Raw genomic sequence first — 21,048 nt, 5'->3', positions numbered from 1 at the left:
TGTTGGTAGGGCCCCAGGGTGGGTAATATGGACATGGATGGTCGAGATAGACCGTGTTGTCATAAGAAATGTTCAGTATTAATTTGAAGTAAATTGGTGAATTAATGAACAAGTTATGTTAAAACAAAATTTTGGGTACGAACAAATTATGCCAAAAGAAATTTGGGGTACGAAATAAAAAAAAATTGGTATGAAATAGTTATGCCATAACAAAAATTTGGGTATGAAAAAACATTTGGTGCAAAACAAAATTGGGTACTACAGAAAAAAATTGGGTACTACGAAAAAAAAATTGGGTACGAAATTTTCTATAAGTTAAATTAAATGTTGATCTCAATTTTCACATTGAATGAATGTTGTATCATAAAATTGAGAGTAACTAAAACGGTTATTTAGTCCATTGACAATATTTGTCTGTAAGATTCTTTGAGCTACTTCTCCATCCTTAAACTCTGATGAATGAGAACTCACTGTTTAATTTCAATTTTTGTTCGCATTTATTTTCATTTATGGAGTTAATAAATTTAGTAATGAAAAATAAAATAAAAGTTCTTGACAAAGATGGTAAAACTAGTTTTACAAATACTTTATAAATGAACCAACTTTCTGATTATTTTGTTTTAAACACGCAGATGTCTTGCAAGATGTTGAAACCAAAATTGATGCTTAGTTGTGATTTCTGTTACTGCATGTACATGTTATTACATTATTTGTGAACAAACTGTTAAAACATATGTTCCAAGCTGTTAAATCACCCATTGTTTATCTAATTGCTTTCACTCAGTAGTTACTTAACCCAACATCCTGTCATATTGTCATAAGATGTGTTCTAATGCAAGACAGGTCCATGATAATCATAACTGCCAACTCTGTCCTCGTGTTGTTAAGAGTAAATTTCCTGTGTCAGCAGTTTATAGCTCCATAGAAAATTCCCCACTCTTAGCACAAATCAAAGACATACAATTTGAAACCGGTTCAGGGCTGTTTCTGCCTGTTTATTGATGGGTTTGGTTAATTTAAATTGTGCACTGCAATAGTTGGAAAACATAATTTGGAAGTATATCTGGTTTTGCTGAAAACAAAAAGTTGTCTGTAAATGTTTAGATATATTTGACCCTGTCATATTATAAGGTCAAGGCAAAATGCGGTCACATTGATGCAAAAGTAGGGAACCCTGTCTTAAAGTCATGCAATTGGCCTTATACTTAAGTAATTACAGTAGATAATGTATAACAAATGGAGAGTTACCACTTTTATGTCATCAGTTATTAGAATTTTTATTTTTCACTGCTTATTCTGTCATTTGATGGTTGTTTATTTAACCCTTTACCACTTACATGTAGATACGTATTTGTACACATTTGTTGTCCCTTAGAAACTCTAATTTAGTTTAAGACCTTTCTTAACAAATTCAAGTTTTAAAGTCTTCATTTCCAACCCTTAGATACTGATAAGCGGCAAACAGCATAAAACCTGAACAGACTGCGAGTCACTCGCAGGCTGTTCTGGTTTTATGCTGTTTGCATATAGCCATTTTCACTTTGCTTCTGAGTGGGAAAGGGTTAAAATGCATCTGTCTTATGCCCTGCATGTTTATCCATCCCACCCCTGCAGGTGCCGATGAGCCTCAGTGAGTCTCCACTCCTGCCCTCCACGTCCAATCATCAGGCCAACCCAAGTCTGAACCCGCACAGCGTGACAGGGCCACATTTCTCCCAGCAGCAGCAAACGGCTCACAACATCTCACCGTACCACAGGCCATACTGACCCATCACAGGCCATACTGACCCATCACAGGCCATACTGACTGATCACATGTCCTTGTGACAGACCAACTAGAAGCCAGGCCATCTCTTGTGTATCATAGTTCTGAAACTTTTTATTTTATTTAATCATTCTGGTTTTTAGCCGGATTTTTTTCGAAAAAATCTCGGCTTATAGATTGATGTTGTCGGGCGGGCGGGCGGGCGGGCGGGCGGGGTGGCGGGGTGGCGGGGTGGCGGCGTGCTCGAAAATGTTAAAGTTCTTATTTCATGGTATAACTTTGGTATGCTTGGACCTAGAGTCTTCAAACTTGACATGAAGGTTGGCCAGGATTAACAGATGACCACTGGTCATTTCAAGGTCATTCATTTGAAGGTCAAGGTCACTGTGACCTTCAATATAAAAAATGTTAAAGTTCTTATTTCATGGTATAACTTTGGTATGCTTGGACCTAGAGTCTTCAAACTTGACATGAAGGTTGGCCAGGATTAACAGATGACCACTGGTCATTTCAAGGTCATTCATTTGAAGGTCAAGGTCACTGTGACCTTCAATATAAAAAATGTTAAAGTTCTTATAACTTTGGTATGCTTGGACCTAGAGTCTTGAAACTTGACATGAAGGTTGGCCATAACTAGTTAGTAACCACTGGTCATTTCAAGGTCATTCATTTGAAGGTCAAGGTCACTGTGACCTTGAATGTAAAAATGTTAAAGTTCTTATTTCATGGTATAACTTTGGTATGCTTGGACCTAGAGTCTTCAAACTTGACATGAAGGTTGGCCAGGATTAACAGATGACCACTGGTCATTTCAAGGTCATTCATTTGAAGGTGAAGGTCACTGTGACCTTCAATATAAAAATGTTAAAGTTGTTATAACTTTGGTATGCTTGGACCTAGAGTCTTGAAACTTGACATGAAGGTTGGCCAGAACTAGTAAGTAACCACTGGACATTTCAAGGTCATTCATTTGAAGGTCAAGGTCACTGTGACCTTGAATGTAAAAATGTTAAAGTTGTTATAACTTTGGTATGCTTGGACCTAGAGTCTTGAAACTTGACATGAAGGTTGGCCAGAACTAGTAAGTAACCACTGGACATTTCAAGGTCATTCATTTGAAGGTCAAGGTCACTGTGACCTTGAATGTAAAAATGTTAAAGTTCTTATTTCATGTTATAACTTTGGTATGCTTGTACCTAGAGTCTTCAAACTTGAAATAAAGATTGGCCAGTACTAGAAGATGACCACTGGTCATTTCAATGTCATTCATTTGAAGGTCAAGGTCACTGTGACCTTAAATGTTAAAATGTAAAAATTGTTATAACTTTGGTATGCTTGGACATAGAGTCTTCAAACTTGACATGAAGGTTTGCAAGCACACTTAGATGACCACTGGTCATTTCAAGGTCATTCATTCTAAGGTCAAGGTCACTGTGACCTTGAATGTAAAAATGTTAAAGTTCTTATAACTTTGGTAGGTAAAAATGTTAAAGTTCTTATTCCATGTTATAACTTTGGTATGCTTGTACCTAGAGTCTTCAAACTTGACATAAAGGTTGGCCAGTACTAGAAGATCACCACTGCTCATTTCAATGTCATTCATTTGAAGGTCAAGGTCACTGTGACCTTCAATGTTAAAATGTTAAAATTGTTATGTATATGCATGCATTCAAAACATAACACAAGGTTTGCTCATGCCTTGAAAAGTACTTACATTTCATTTTGACCTTTGAACAATATTTCAGTAATTTAAGTATTGCATTGACAAAAACACGAAAGGTACTTTCCTGTCATTTAAATCAAAAATCCGGCTTCAATGCGGTCATCTCCGACCGCGGAACTCTTGTATATTTTTTACTCTTGTGTGATTTTTTCTTAGAAATGAATACCAGCACTTATTGAGTTTTAAATTATTTTATTAAAAAAAACTACTTTAATAAAGGTAGTTGAAGTTTTATACTATGATCATTTATTAAAAGTTTTTATGAATCTTATACCAGGTCCTGTCAGTATATTCACTAAGTATATTCACCAATCGAGCTCTAATAGGGTATGTTGGCAGGTTAAATCCATGTTTTTTGTTGTTGTTTTTATCTCGTTATGTGTTTTGCATTATTTATTAACCCTTTCAGTGCGGGAACCGAATTTTAAAGGCCTTTGCAAACAGTTTGTATCGAGATGAGACGCCACAGAACGTGATGTCTCATCAGGATCCAAACTGTTTGCTATTCGGATAGTATTCTTTGAAAAAAAATCGAAGAAAATGCTAATTTTAGAAATTCAGCAGACGACATTTTTGCAGACGACACATTTCCCAGCATGCAAATGGTTAAGGTATGGTGTATTGATACTACAACATCATCATTTAATTAATCTTCTGTTAATTGGACTTGTTAACAGATTTTATAATATGAAGAAATATTGTAAAAATGTATATAAAAACAAAAATCTTATATTTTCAATAGTCTTAAATATTTATAACAGCAAGAAACAAAGTGGAATGAAAGATTTTGCACGACCTGGGATTTGAAACCCACAAACTATGAAATGAAATCAAAGCACAATACCTCTACATCTCTAAGGCTTTTATATTTACCAGTTATATGTATTTGTTCAACTAGTGATGAAAAGCATTACAAATGATTAATAATTTTTGATTGGTGATTATTAATTTATGAAACAATATGCGGAACATTTTTTTGTTAGAGTTCATATGTTTTAACAAAATGTATACTTTCTTATCACATACCCTGTTTCCCATGTAATATAACAATTACATATTTTTTTATATTACACATGTGTAATACAACATTTTTAAGCGTTTTCATTGGCTTAGTTTTCGTTTATTGACGCATTTTGTTATTTTGCTGAAATGATGTTGCAACGTCAAATGACGTCACGAAATGTAAACAACATTCGGGATTTATCATTATGTTTGCGTAAATATTTAGAGTTTGGTAAATGTCCAGTATTACTGTTAGCTTGCAAATATCATAACTACAACGAAAATTTGCAAATTTGAAAAAAAAAATTGTCAATTTAACATGAAAAGATTCCATTAAACGTGACCAATGCAATAATCTTAATATCACTATGGCAAACCAGGGAAGTGAAAGGTTTTTAAAAAGGACAGCCTTTACCCAATTTCCATATTATTTTGCAATAATTTTTATTTATTTATTTTACTTCTTAATTCCTGTGACTTTTATTTCAAAACATCTGGGTGCAAGTTGCGAACGATCTTTCCTGATATTTTTTTACATAGAAATTGAGCTAACTCTCATTCACCCATTTATGCCTAATGGATTCTTCCATCCTTCTAAATTGAATCAATTTATTTTCCAAATTAGTGATGTCGAGTATATTTATTTCTATATTTAGAATATTTGTTACAGAAATTCCTTTAAGCAAACAGTGCAGACCCTGATGAGGTGCCGCCTGGGTCTATGCTGTAAGCCAAGGCCCCTTTTCTAGACGCTAGACATAAATAGGTTAATCATTGGTAAACATATCCTTTTGTTTTGATGCTGTTACCAAACATTTGATTACATTTATTTTGAAGAACGATTGTTATGGATATTTTTCCCACTGCTTTAATATTTTGATAAAAATTGTGTTTTTTACTTATAATTTTATATATCACTTGTTTTGTTTTTTTAAGCAATGTTCATTTACCTTCATTTTAAAACACATTGCAAAGTGTTTTGTTTGTTGATTTTCGTTTGTCGTTCTTAATACACATGCCTGTGTTTCTAATTTGCACAGATTTTCATCAGGCAATGATCCAAACTTTTGGGAAAAAAAATGCTATTTTCAGCAAGTTTCTTGTGGGAATGAATGTGCCATTAGTATACATGTAAATATATGTAAATATACTATTATGTTATACTTGTTGATGTAGTTATTTGTTGTTTTCTAAAACAGTTTCATAAACGTTTTTCAGTTTCAGTGTGTTTTGATACATTTATAGTCCGTAGTATGTTTTGTAATGGATGTAGAGATTTTATGATGTACAAGTAGTTTTATTTCGACCAAAGCAATATTTTCCTAAAAATGTTTTACACAAATTTTGTTTGTGATATAGTTTTATAGTTGTTTAGCAAACGTTAATGCTGTTTGTTTGTAATGTGCGTACGTTTAATTCCTCAAAGGCATGGTCCCACTGTATGTGTGTAGCTGTTTTGTGTAAGTTGGTGTTTTCGATAAGAACTACATCATGGGAAAATGGGTCTTATGCCATATGCGGCATGAGTAGCTCCAGAGATGACTTTCCATTTGCTTTGAAGTCATAGTTTTAAAATCAACTGAAATCGTCAAAATTAGGGAAGTTGCTATTTATACAGTCTTTTATTCATACAATGAAAGAAGCATTTTATGTTTCTTACTTTGATTTCCTATTTTTGTTTTTGTCTGTTACTGTTGGTTTTTTCAATAAATGTATCACTTGGCTGAGAAGTGAGAAGGAGCATTTGCGAATCTTCATGGAAACATGTCCGAAAATTAGTAGTTAGACAATAGCCCAAAAATCTATTAATGAGTATAACAACTCAGAATGAATAATGGTTGGTTACCTTGTGTAATTGTTTCTTAATGTGATAACTGCTGACGCCTCATATGAGCATCGTCATGTACACAATTGTTTCCTAAATGCAATTTACTGTCATTGGTACAAATTAAAATGTTATCGGAACCAGTGTAAATGAAATTAACAGTTATAGAAACTGATTGAAATGCCATTCACTGTTATTGCAACTAATTCAAATTCCATTCTTTGCTATTCTAACAACCCATTTAAATATCATTCATCATCATTAAAACCAATTTTAATACCATCCACCGTCATTAAAACCAATTATCCCATTTATGCCTAGCGTCTTGAAAAAAGGCCTTGGCAAACAGCGTAGACCCAGATGAGACGCCACATGATGCAGCGTCTCATCTGGGACTGCGCTGTTTGCTTAAAGGAATTTCTTTAAGAAATATTATAAATATAGAAATAAATATACTAGACATCCCTAATTTTGGAAATAAATTGATCCAAATTAGAACGATGGGAGAAACCCATTAATGCCTACTGGACTCTCCCATCCTTCTAAATTAGATCAATTTATTTCAAAAATTAGGGATTTATAGTATATTTATTATGCTCCCCACAATTTTTGTCTGGGATATTTCTAAACAATTAATGACCGGAATTCAATTAAACTTAATGGGAAGCTTCACTACTAAGAGGTGCATATTATCAGCCGGTTCTGGTCAGATGATTTTTCACAGAGTTATGGCCCTTTGAAATTTTCCATTAACTGTACATATAGTGCAATTCTTGTCTTGACTATTTCTCAGCAACTAATGACAGGAATTCAATGAAACTTTATGACAAGCTTCACTACCAAGAGGAGATGTGCATATTATTAGCCAGTTCTCGTCGGATGATTTTTTACAGAGTTATGGCCCTTTGAAATTTTCCATTGTTCATATAGTGCAATTCTTGTCCGAGCTATTGCTCAGCAACTTATTACGGGAATTCAATGAAACTTTATGGGAAGCTTCACTACCAACAAGAGATGTGCATATATTATCAGCCGGTTATGGTCGGATGATTTTTCACAGAGTTATGGCCCTTTGAAATTTTCTATAAACTGTACATATAGTGCAATTCTAGTGTGGGCTATTTCTCCCCAACTACTGACTGGAATTCAATGAAGCTTTATGGGAAGCTTAACTACCTTGAGGAGATGCGCATGTTATTTGGGGGTTCTGGTTAGATGATTTATTTAGAGAGTTATGGCCCTTTGAAATTTTTAAGTTGCTAAACCATCCATCGTATTATTTTGTCCAAAGTTATGCCCCTCAAGACGTTTCCTTTTATCTCCATATATAGTGCAATATTGTGACAAAAAACCTTTGGGGAGCATCACCCGTCTCCGACGGTTTCTTGTTTCTATAGTTAGAATATTTCTTACAGATATTCCTTAAAGCAAACGGCGTAGACCCAGATGAGACACCGCATGATACGTCTGTTCAGGTTTTATGCTGTTTGCTGCTCATCAGTATCTAAGGGTTGGAAATGAAGCCTTTGAAACTTGAATCTTGTAAGAAAGGCCTTTAATAACAATCAATTTCCTAAGGGACTTCAAATAGGTCAAAATATGTATCTTTGTGGAAAAGGGTTTATATACTTGAACAATATCAGTAATAATGGTGTATTCATTAATCAATGCATCATTATTTGTTTAAATCATGTAAGGGTTCAGGATTTTTAAGTGTAAATATTACAACAGAAATCTTTGTGAAAGCAAGTCTAGAATGACTTCTATTCACATTTCATGTCTTCACCTTTTTGTAATGTGTTCGTTGCTACTTTACTGTTTTATATGAGTGAAATTCCGATGAAAGGAGGACAATTTGTTACAATGAAGGAAGTGTAAAATCAGGCTGATTTCTTGTGAAACATTCATTTTTTAATTGAAATTGTGAAGAAAAAGCAAGATCTACATGTATGTGTGTTTTACCTAATATACCGATTATTATTTTTGCTGTATTGATATCTTTTAATAAAAAAAATCAGTATTTAAGAAAATTTATTTTTTATCTCATTCACTATTGAAATGACATTTTTTCACGTTCTTGACATGTAGTTTAATATAGTTTTGTATAAAAATAACGTTCTTTAATATCTATTGTATTAGAATTAACGCCAGTTCTCATGTGTTTTAATAATAATTACAATTTTGTTTTTGTATATCATTATTTTGAATTGATGATTTAAGGAAAATCGAAAAACCATTAATGTTAATTCGTGTTTGTGTATTTATTTTCTTGTTAACAACTGTATTTCAGTGTATTATCATTAAAGATGTTTCTTATGATTGTTATGCAGCCTTTGATTCTGTCGTTGCTATCCACTGTTGCTGTGGGAAAGTAGGTGATCACACCTTGTGCCTGTATGCATAATTTTTCAATGGACTTACTTAACCTTGCTCGTAATCATGTTTTCAGCATACCTCTTGTGAAGTCAAACAAGACTTTCATGGTAACAAAGATATGGCAGGCAATATATTTTTCTTACTGGTGAAGGTTGGACAAAGTCTCAATTGATTTGAGCCGCACGCTGTGAAAGAGAAGTTTAATGCATGTGCATGAAGTGTCATCCCAGATTAGCCTGTGCAGTCCGCACAGCCTAATCAGAGATGACTTTTTCCGCCTTAACTGGATTTTTGCAAAGAAGAGACTCTTTAAACGAAAAGTATCATAAAAGCGGAAAGTATAGTCCTTGATAAGCCTGTGAGGAATGCACAGGCTAATCTGGCATGACACTTTATGCACATGCATTAAACCCCCTTTTCACAGAGCACGACTCATTTCTTGTATGCTTCCTTTAAACAAGAATTGTAACCTTGAACTTTGACCTTAGGAATCGGGTCTGCCATGCCCCACTCTTTGGTAGTTGACTTGTAAATTATGTTAAGTGTTAGTGGCTGATTTCATTTACTTATGACCTTAACATTGGACCTAATGGTAAAGGTCTTTTCAGCAACACTCCCAGCTATTATGCTTGTCAATCCTGTCTCAAGTGATTCCAAAACTCATCCATGAACAAGTTTTCTTCCAGACAATGAGTTTAAAATCAATGTCCAGAATTTGATCTTGCTTTGGTACGTTGAGATAATAAGAACATACTGCACGTCTCATCATTTTTAAAGTAACATAAACACTCTAAAGTAACGAATATTTCGTTAAATTAAATTAACCCATAAATAATAAGTGTTCCTTATAGCAATAGCCATAAGTTCAACACTAGTTGTGGTATGGTAATACATGTATAGATTTAACCCTTTACAACTTCAAAGCAAAGTAAAAATGGTTAGGTGCAGCCTGTTCAGGTTTTATGCTGTATCAGTATCTAGGGGTTGGAAATGAAGCCTTTAAAACATGAATCTAGTTAGAAAGGCCTTAAATTAAATTGAACTTTCTGAGGGACTACAAATGCGTACAAATACGTATCTAAGTGGTTAAATCTGAGTTTGTACTTTTAATCTTGAATTGTGACTTTGATCATAGACCCTCTTTTTGCGTGCAACACTTCATCCCATCATGCTATGTACGTCTCAGAAATAAATTGAATGTCCAAAATTATATACTGGACAAATATTACCCGCTGGCAGTTTTTTCATTGGACACATTATATGGATGAAAATGCAATTTGATTAATCCTAAACAATTATTAAATGGGCTATGTGGTGTCCTGTCATAGTTTAATAGAATTATTCAGACAAGGCCACAAAGTGGAAGTTCAAAGATTTTTTGTGACAAATTTTGAAGATGTCCATTTTTTCTAGTTTTATTAGTTTCTTTTGTAGCTGAATATAGTAAACATTTATATAAAAAAAAACTAAAATTAAATCCCAAATACAAGTTATTAAAATGCATATATATATATATATATATATATATATATATATATATATATATATATATATATATATATATATATATATATTATAATATATTTGGTTTTGATTACATTGTATCTTATGTATACAAAATTCATATGGAATGCATATAGGTACAAATGGCTTGCTATAATATGAGCATTGTTCTGAGAAAACTGGGCTTAATGCATGTGCGTAAAGTGTAATCCCAGATTAGCCTGTGCAGTCCGCCTAAACTTGATTTTCGGTAAGGAGGGACTTCCTTGAAACTAAAAATACCAAAAAAGCGGAAAGTGTCATCCCTGATTAGCCTGTGCAGACTGCACAGGCTAATCTGGGATGACACTTTATGCACATGCATTAAGCCCAGTTTTCTCAGAACAAGGCTCATATATCTAGATGATCTACTGAGATTACATCATCAATTGCATAATAATTGAGTACTTTTGTCACAATATTCTGTGAAGTTGGAATAACAAAAATCAATCTTAAAATAAACTTTTTTTCAACAATATTTCATATGCAGTATAATTTTATAATGACAAAGTATACGTCAAGTAGACACCTTCACACATAACAGTATTATGTAAATTGATTTAACTACCATACAGTATCTTGGTATGGACTTTTTTTAACTTCAAAATAATAACATGTCCAATCATTAATGAACACAATTTACAGTGAAAATTATCACAATCACTTTTAGTGAATAATTCAAGAGCTCATTATACTTACTGCATATACAGAAGGGAACAAGCATACATAGAGAAAATGGAATAAACAGTTTTCTATAAAAATTACCAAATATGGTGTCCATAGTAACCTTGATATTTTATTCCAAATTCACATAATACAGTGTTTTGTGTATTAACAGAAGCTGTCACCATAGGATGACATATGCCCACTATAAACGCTTTGATAGAAGTTATGAGCAATTTTTAGAAACTGTAGAACTGAGTAACTCGCAGTCTGTTCAGGTTTTATGCTGTTTGCTGCTCATCAGTATCTAAGGGTTGGAAATGAAGCCTTTAAAACTTGAATCTAGTAAGAAAGGTCTTAAGTTAAATTTAACTTTCTAAGTGACTATTCATGTGTAAAAATATGTATCTAAAAGGTAAAGGGTTAAATCACAGTCCTCAATTTTTCCTTAAAGAGTTCCGCCGCGTACAGATACAGTTGCATGTCCAGCTCAATGTGCTGCATCAAGTGCACAAATTCGTCCTCCGAGATCATATCCTCTTCTTCAGCATCATTCAAATATGTGAAGCTCGTTTTGAACTTCCGACCAAACGTTTTCTCAAACATATGTTGTGTCTCAGTCTGTCGCTCTGTGAGTCCAAAGAACGGCATTTGTTGTAGATTCTGTTTTGCACTCTCCAACTGAGCCTCTGTCCTTTTCTCTGGAGTGATGCCCCTCCTATAGTAGCACTTGCTCTTCGTCACATCTGCAATCATGCGCGTCTGTCGATTCACTGCCAGATTGTCCCTGCAGGTCAAAGTTTACTAAATAATTTAGATGTGCAATGAAATATTGTCTCAAGTGGCAGGATACAATCAACTATTAAGTAGCCGGAAAAAAACTGTGACTTTCATTTGTAAATTTCTATCTAATATCTAGCGTGGCATACCTTTTGTATTTCTTAACTGTAGTACACTCAGAGTGCTCTGTAAGTAAATGTATGGTAATAGAGGTCCCTACTTTGAAAGTTTTACATTAAATTACATAAGGGATAGAATAAGTATATTGTGACCTGCATTCCATGAACTCGTCAAGCGATACGCCATGCCAGGTGTCGTAGAAGCACGGGCGGATGTCAAAGAGCTCGACCCTTTTCCCGTCACATTGCAGTTTGGCGTCTTTACAGTGTTGGCCAAGTCTCTGATGCCGCCACTCGCTCAGGTATCTTGACATGGGGTCTCTTAGCAACGTGATGTAGAAATACCTACACCATATGAAACAATAATGTACAGTGGCACAGGGTCTCTCAGCAACATGATGTAGAAATACATACAAAATATGACACAATATTGTTTAATGTACAGCAACAAGGTCTCTTAGCAACGTGATGTACAAATACCTACACAATATAAAATAATAATGTATAATGTACAGCAACACGGGGTCTTCCAACTATGTCATGTAGAAATATCAACATAATATGACACAATATTGTATAATGTACAGCAACACGGGGTCTTTCAACTATGCTATGTAGAAATACCAACAGAATATGACACAATATTGTATAATGTACAGCAACACGGGGTCTTTCAACTTTGTCATGTTGAAATACCAACAGAATATGACAAAATATTGTATAATGTACAGTGACACGGGGTCTTTCAACCATGTCATGTAGAAATACCAACAGAATATGACACAATATTGTATAATTTACAGAAACTGAGTGAGTGACTGACTGTAAGTGAGGGAGTGAGTGATTGAGTGAGTGACTGACTGAGTGACTAAATGAGTGATTAGTATGCATCTATTTAAAATGTATTATTTTCTATTAAGGCATTTTTCCCGCGAATATATCTATTCATACGACACACGAACACCATGTTAGTGTTCATGTGTCGTATGAATAGATATCGTTGCGGGAAATTAAAATGGAATTAAATATGCAAAACAATAATAAAAACGAGCATTTTGGTATCTACAGACATCTATTTCACCATACCTGGCGCTGAAATTTCGGCAATTGCCACAAGGAACACTGATTTTTAATTGATTAAGTTTATTTAACGAAATAGTGTACGAAATTTTCGTTGATTTTGAGTAGTAATGTTACTTTAAAAGGTTGCTGCATTCTTATCGAACGGCACAATTTAACATCAATAATTCTTTAACGGTTCAATATATCGAAAAAGTAGCAACGGAATCGGGTTCAGGTAGACAAAATCACATCGATTGGACTATCTGATTGTTTTATTTCACTGGATTTTAAGGTATACTGGATTTTGAGCTTCTGTTAAAAGTGTGCTGCATTCTTATCGAATTTTACCATTTAAACTCAATAATTCTTTTTCGGATCAAGATATCAGAAAATAAACAACGGATTCGGATTCAGCGAGTCAAATTCATATACATTTCACTATCATATTGTTTGATTTCGATGGAGCGAACGAGAGAGCGAGCGAGCGTATTTCAATTGTGCACGTAAATGGGACGGTCTATGAAAAGGGTGCTTAATGCAAAATATGTTTTGATTATAACTTTTTTCTTTTTTATTTTTTTTCATTTTTTTTTTTCAAACTTTTAAACAACACTATAAACTGTTTATGTTTTATTGAAAAACAAAAAAAACATTTTTTTTTGTATTATATGATACATATGTATTTTTTTATTTTATTTTTAAAAATGGATAACGTTTGAACGGCTTTAGATAATTTAAAAATTCCAACGAATTCGTGATCAGCGTGGTCATAGGCATATAGATTTAAACATCTGTTTGTTTAATTTTAAAGTATTTTTTTTTACTTTCAAACAAGGTTATGGTTCAAATGTTACGGACATAACATTCCGCATATATCGCTTCAATATCGTGTTCTTAATTCTATCAAACAGTTTTGCATTATACAAAAACGTGAACACTATAGTAAAGAAACTAAATTACTCGCGTTATGCCAAAAATGAGTCTGGGATTGAACCCGGATCGCCTTGGTGAGAAACGTGTATACCAACCACTGCGCTGAAAGGACATGCACATGCGTAGCCCTTTTTCCCCATAGCGAGGCTCATTTTGTCTTTCAAATGAATTGTGCTGATGTAGTACTTACTGGTAAGCATTTCGTGACAGCTGAGATATAGATATAATAGGGTCGCAAGAAAGGAAAACATGGCTAAATGCATGAGCGGTTTGCACAGGATAATCTGGGTCGACGCTTCTGACTCGTGATCATAGAAAACATATATGTTATATGATCATTCGTGAATGACAATCGACATGCCACCGAAACCAACACATATCCTCTATAAAATACTTGTCATCGAACCCGGGGCACTTTAGCGTTAACAGTACTCTGCCGATTGTAAACGCCTTGTTAGTACTACACGTATTTTCCAAGTTATCGACGAAGAATTTCAGAAATCAATTAGTTATTTTGATTTTCCATAATACAGCATAACAAATAGGTTTGGGGATATTGACAAAGTGGCCAAACAATCGCGTTCGGCCTCAACTTCATATTTATAATACACAGCCCACAAGTGAGAGAAATATGTTAGTGTATGTTCACCCTTAATTAGCATAAATAACCATAAATAACCAGGCATAACCACAAGGAAAACCACAAGGAAAACCAGGCATACGCGCATGTGCAATGGGCAATCCCGTTTCCCATTCGTTTCCCATACAAGGAACCCCATGCGGATGCCCGGTGGATGCGTCTCGGTCGCGTCTCTATATTGTTTACACAGCCCCTCATCACTGCCGGGTTCCAAACAATAAACAGGCACGCCCAGTCACATGTTTCTTTCAGCCTGCAAACGTTCATCATTTGTGGAAAAACAAATGATGTTTCAAGTCAATAAAGAGCTCATGTGGATTATCGTCATCATCTGTGAGTTTCTTCTTTTGCGTTTATATAAAAGTTATTCAGTTGAGAAGTATATGCACATACTATGTAAGAAATTCAATTACATGAGTCTCGTGTTGGGAAAACTAGGCTCATAAAAGCGGAAAGTGTCGTCACTGATTAGCTTGATTAGATATCACAGCGGTGACAACATTCTTGAATGCTTTCATTAGACATTAGTGTACCGCTGGGTCAGTAGCTGCCTGTGAGTTGAATTATTTGCAACTAATACACGTGTATACAAAACATTGCAAATCTTTTATTTATTTAAAGCGATATTATGGGAATCTAACAGTTTATAGGTGTCTATCGCAATCGTTGCTTATTTTTGGTGTTTTCACTTCAAATACACCGTACCACAGGCCATACTGACCCATCACAGGCCATACTGACCCATCACAGGCCATACTGACTGATCACATGTCCTTGTGACGGACCAACTAGAAGCCAGGCCATCTCTTGTGTATCATAGTTCTGAAACTTTTTATCTTATTTAAACATTCTGGTTTATATATTTTTTACTCTTGTGTGATTTTTTCTTAGAAATGAATACCAGCACTTATTGAGTTTTAAATTATTTTATTAAAAAAAACTACTTTAATAAAGGTAGTTGAAGTTTTATACTATGATCATTTATTAAGTTTTTATGAATCTTATACCAGGTCCTGTCAGTATATTCACTAAGTATATTCACCAATCGAGCTCTAATAGGGTATGTTGGCAGGTTAAATCCATGTTTTTTGTTGTTGTTTTTATCTCGTTATGTGTTTTGCATTATTTATTAACCCTTTCAGTGCGGGAACCGAATTTTAAAGGCCTTTGCAAACAGTTTGTATCGAGATGAGACGCCACAGAACGTGACGTCTCATCAGGATCCAAACTGTTTGCTATTCGGATAGTATTCTTTGAAAAAAAATCGAAGAAAATGCTAATTTTAGAAATTCAGCAGACGACATTTTTGCAGACGACACATTTCCCAGCATGCAAAGGGTTAAGGTATGGTGTATTGATACTACAACATCATCATTTAATTAATCTTCTGTTAATTGGACTTGTTAAAAGATTTTATAATATGAAGAAATATTATAAAAATGTATATAAAAACAAAAATCTTATATTTTCAATAGTCTTAAATATTTATAACAGCAAGAAACAAAGTGGAATGAAAGATTTTGCACGACCTGGGATTTGAAACCCACAAACTATGAAATGAAATCAAAGCACAATACCTCTACATCTCTAAGGCTTTTATATTTACCAGTTATATGTATTTGTTCAACTAGTGATGAAAAGCATTACAAATGATTAATAATTTTTGATTGGTGATTATTAATTTATGAAACAATATGCGGAACATTTTTTTGTTAGAGTTCATATGTTTTAACAAAATGTATACTTTCTTATCACATACCCTGTTTCCCATGTAATATAACAATTACATATTTTGTTATATTACACATGTGTAATACAACATTTTTAAGCGTTTTCATTGGCTTAGTTTTCGTTTATTGACGCATTTTGTTATTTTGCTGAAATGATGTTGCAACGTCAAATGACGTCACGAAATGTAAACAACATTCGGGATTTATCATTATGTTTGCGTAAATATTTAGAGTTTGGTAAATGTTCAGTATTACTGTTAGCTTGCAAATATCATAACTACAACGAAAATTTGCAAATTTGAAAAAAAAAATTGTCAATTTAACATGAAAAGATTCCATTAAACGTGACCAATGCAATAATCTTAATATCACTATGGCAAACCAGGGAAGTGAAAGGTTTTTAAAAAGGACAGCCTTTACCCAATTTCCATATTATTTTGCAATAATTTTTATTTATTTATTTTACTTCTTAATTCCTGTGACTTTTATTTCAAAACATCTGGGTGCAAGTTGCGAACGATCTTTCCTGATATTTTTTAACATAGAAATTGAGCTAACTCTCATTCACCCATTTATGCCTAATGGATTCTTCCATCCTTCTAAATTGAATCAATTTATTTTCCAAATTAGTGATGTCGAGTATATTTATTTCTATATTTAGAATATTTGTTACAGAAATTCCTTTAAGCAAACAGTGCAGACCCTGATGAGGTGCCGCCTGGGTCTATGCTGTAAGCCAAGGCCCCTTTTCTAGACGCTAGACATAAATAGGTTAATCATTGGTAAACATATCCTTTTGTTTTGATGCTGTTACCAAACATTTGATTACATTTATTTTGAAGAACGATTGTTATGGATATTTTTCCCACTGCTTTAATATTTTGATAAAAATTGTGTTTTTTACTTATAATTTTATATATCACTTGTTTTGTTTTTTTAAGCAATGTTCATTTACCTTCATTTTAAAACACATTGCAAAGTGTTTTGTTTGTTGATTTTCGTTTGTCGTTCTTAATACACATGCCTGTGTTTCTAATTTGCACAGATTTTCATCAGGCAATGATCCAAACTTTTGGGAAAAAAAATGCTATTTTCAGCAAGTTTCTTGTGGGAATGAATGTGCCATTAGTATACATGTAAATATATGTAAATATACTATTATGTTATACTTGTTGATGTAGTTATTTGTTGTTTTCTAAAACAGTTTCATAAACGTTTTTCAGTTTCAGTGTGTTTTGATACATTTATAGTCCGTAGTATGTTTTGTAATGGATGTAGAGATTTTATGATGTACAAGTAGTTTTATTTCGACCAAAGCAATATTTTCCTAAAAATGTTTTACACAAATTTTGTTTGTGATATAGTTTTATAGTTGTTTAGCAAACGTTAATGCTGTTTGTTTGTAATGTGCGTACTTTTAATTCCTCAAAGGCATGGTCCCACTGTATGTGTGTAGCTGTTTTGTGTAAGTTGGTGTTTTCGATAAGAACTACATCATGGGAAAATGGGTCTTATGCCATATGCGGCATGAGTAGCTCCAGAGATGACTTTCCATTTGCTTTGAAGTCATAGTTTTAAAATCAACTGAAATCGTCAAAATTAGGGAAGTTGCTATTTATACAGTCTTTTATTCATACAATGAAAGAAGCATTTTATGTTTCTTACTTTGATTTCCTATTTTTGTTTTTGTCTGTTACTGTTGGTTTTTTCAATAAATGTATCACTTGGCTGAGAAGTGAGAAGGAGCATTTGCGAATCTTCATGGAAACATGTCCGAAAATTAGTAGTTAGACAATAGCCCAAAAATCTATTAATGAGTATAACAACTCAGAATGAATAATGGTTGGTTACCTTGTGTAATTGTTTCTTAATGTGATAACTGCTGACGCCTCATATGAGCATCGTCATGTACACAATTGTTTCCTAAATGCAATTTACTGTCATTGGTACAAATTAAAATGTTATCGGAACCAGTGTAAATGAAATTAACAGTTATAGAAACTGATTGAAATGCCATTCACTGTTATTGCAACTAATTCAAATTCCATTCTTTGCTATTCTAACAACCCATTTAAATATCATTCATCATCATTAAAACCAATTTTAATACCATCCACCGTCATTAAAACCAATTATCCCATTTATGCCTAGCGTCTTGAAAAAAGGCCTTGGCAAACAGCGTAGACCCAGATGAGACGCCACATGATGCAGCGTCTCATCTGGGACTGCGCTGTTTGCTTAAAGGAATTTCTTTAAGAAATATTATAAATATAGAAATAAATATACTAGACATCCCTAATTTTGGAAATAAATTGATCCAAATTAGAACGATGGGAGAAACCCATTAATGCCTACTGGACTCTCCCATCCTTCTAAATTAGATCAATTTATTTCAAAAATTAGGGATTTATAGTATATTTATTATGCTCCCCACAATTTTTGTCTGGGATATTTCTAAACAATTAATGACCGGAATTCAATTAAACTTAATGGGAAGCTTCACTACTAAGAGGTGCATATTATCAGCCGGTTCTGGTCAGATGATTTTTCACAGAGTTATGGCCCTTTGAAATTTTCCATTAACTGTACATATAGTGCAATTCTTGTCTTGACTATTTCTCAGCAACTAATGACAGGAATTCAATGAAACTTTATGACAAGCTTCACTACCAAGAGGAGATGTGCATATTATTAGCCAGTTCTCGTCGGATGATTTTTTACAGAGTTATGGCCCTTTGAAATTTTCCATTGTTCATATAGTGCAATTCTTGTCCGAGCTATTGCTCAGCAACTTATTACGGGAATTCAATGAAACTTTATGGGAAGCTTCACTACCAACAAGAGATGTGCATATATTATCAGCCGGTTATGGTCGGATGATTTTTCACAGAGTTATGGCCCTTTGAAATTTTCTATAAACTGTACATATAGTGCAATTCTAGTGTGGGCTATTTCTCCCCAACTACTGACTGGAATTCAATGAAGCTTTATGGGAAGCTTAACTACCTTGAGGAGATGCGCATGTTATTTGGGGGTTCTGGTTAGATGATTTATTTAGAGAGTTATGGCCCTTTGAAATTTTTAAGTTGCTAAACCATCCATCGTATTATTTTGTCCAAAGTTATGCCCCTCAAGACGTTTCCTTTTATCTCCATATATAGTGCAATATTGTGACAAAAAACCTTTGGGGAGCATCACCCGTCTCCGACGGTTTCTTGTTTCTATAGTTAGAATATTTCTTACAGATATTCCTTAAAGCAAACGGCGTAGACCCAGATGAGACACCGCATGATACGTCTGTTCAGGTTTTATGCTGTTTGCTGCTCATCAGTATCTAAGGGTTGGAAATGAAGCCTTTGAAACTTGAATCTTGTAAGAAAGGCCTTTAATAACAATCAATTTCCTAAGGGACTTCAAATAGGTCAAAATATGTATCTTTGTGGAAAAGGGTTTATATACTTGAACAATATCAGTAATAATGGTGTATTCATTAATCAATGCATCATTATTTGTTTAAATCATGTAAGGGTTCAGGATTTTTAAGTGTAAATATTACAACAGAAATCTTTGTGAAAGCAAGTCTAGAATGACTTCTATTCACATTTCATGTCTTCACCTTTTTGTAATGTGTTCGTTGCTACTTTACTGTTTTATATGAGTGAAATTCCGATGAAAGGAGGACAATTTGTTACAATGAAGGAAGTGTAAAATCAGGCTGATTTCTTGTGAAACATTCATTTTTTAATTGAAATTGTGAAGAAAAAGCAAGATCTACATGTATGTGTGTTTTACCTAATATACCGATTATTATTTTTGCTGTATTGATATCTTTTAATAAAAAAAATCAGTATTTAAGAAAATTTATTTTTTATCTCATTCACTATTGAAATGACATTTTTTCACGTTCTTGACATGTAGTTTAATATAGTTTTGTATAAAAATAACGTTCTTTAATATCTATTGTATTAGAATTAACGCCAGTTCTCATGTGTTTTAATAATAATTACAATTTTGTTTTTGTATATCATTATTTTGAATTGATGATTTAAGGAAAATCGAAAAACCATTAATGTTAATTCGTGTTTGTGTATTTATTTTCTTGTTAACAACTGTATTTCAGTGTATTATCATTAAAGATGTTTCTTATGATTGTTATGCAGCCTTTGATTCTGTCGTTGCTATCCACTGTTGCTGTGGGAAAGTAGGTGATCACACCTTGTGCCTGTATGCATAATTTTTCAATGGACTTACTTAACCTTGCTCGTAATCATGTTTTCAGCATACCTCTTGTGAAGTCAAACAAGACTTTCATGGTAACAAAGATATGGCAGGCAATATATTTTTCTTACTGGTGAAGGTTGGACAAAGTCTCAATTGATTTGAGCCGCACGCTGTGAAAGAGAAGTTTAATGCATGTGCATGAAGTGTCATCCCAGATTAGCCTGTGCAGTCCGCACAGCCTAATCAGAGATGACTTTTTCCGCCTTAACTGGATTTTTGCAAAGAAGAGACTCTTTAAACGAAAAGTATCATAAAAGCGGAAAGTATAGTCCTTGATAAGCCTGTGAGGAATGCACAGGCTAATCTGGCATGACACTTTATGCACATGCATTAAACCCCCTTTTCACAGAGCACGACTCATTTCTTGTATGCTTCCTTTAAACAAGAATTGTAACCTTGAACTTTGACCTTAGGAATCGGGTCTGCCATGCCCCACTCTTTGGTAGTTGACTTGTAAATTATGTTAAGTGTTAGTGGCTGATTTCATTTACTTATGACCTTAACATTGGACCTAATGGTAAAGGTCTTTTCAGCAACACTCCCAGCTATTATGCTTGTCAATCCTGTCTCAAGTGATTCCAAAACTCATCCATGAACAAGTTTTCTT

The 21,048-nt window shown here is 33.7% G+C and overlaps 1 protein-coding gene and 1 long non-coding RNA gene across 2 annotated transcripts in view; both read left to right on the top strand.

Moving 5' to 3' along the window:
- The window catches only part of LOC127847973 (uncharacterized), a 29,520-nt gene extending 27,626 nt beyond the window's left edge, over nucleotides 1-1,894 (top strand). Inside the window, exon 3 of the mRNA XM_052380226.1 lies at nucleotides 1,615-1,894. Within this exon, the coding sequence (XP_052236186.1) occupies nucleotides 1,615-1,767 (153 nt within the window). The 3' untranslated portion in view covers nucleotides 1,768-1,894. The remainder of the gene's footprint in view (nucleotides 1-1,614) is intronic.
- A 1,714-nt stretch (nucleotides 1,895-3,608) lies between these two features.
- LOC127847833 (uncharacterized) lies at nucleotides 3,609-20,315 on the top strand. Its single transcript, XR_008034192.1, has 2 exons — nucleotides 3,609-3,667; nucleotides 15,346-20,315. It is a non-coding gene; the product is annotated as an uncharacterized LOC127847833 (long non-coding RNA).
- Nucleotides 20,316-21,048: the final 733 nt, after the last annotated feature.

This window comes from Dreissena polymorpha, chromosome 10 (genome assembly GCF_020536995.1).
Source record: "Dreissena polymorpha isolate Duluth1 chromosome 10, UMN_Dpol_1.0, whole genome shotgun sequence".
In the NCBI taxonomy this organism is placed as follows: Eukaryota; Metazoa; Mollusca; class Bivalvia; order Myida; family Dreissenidae; genus Dreissena; species Dreissena polymorpha.
Note: the sequence above shows the minus strand (reverse complement) of the source record. Positions and strands in the feature narration are given on the sequence as shown.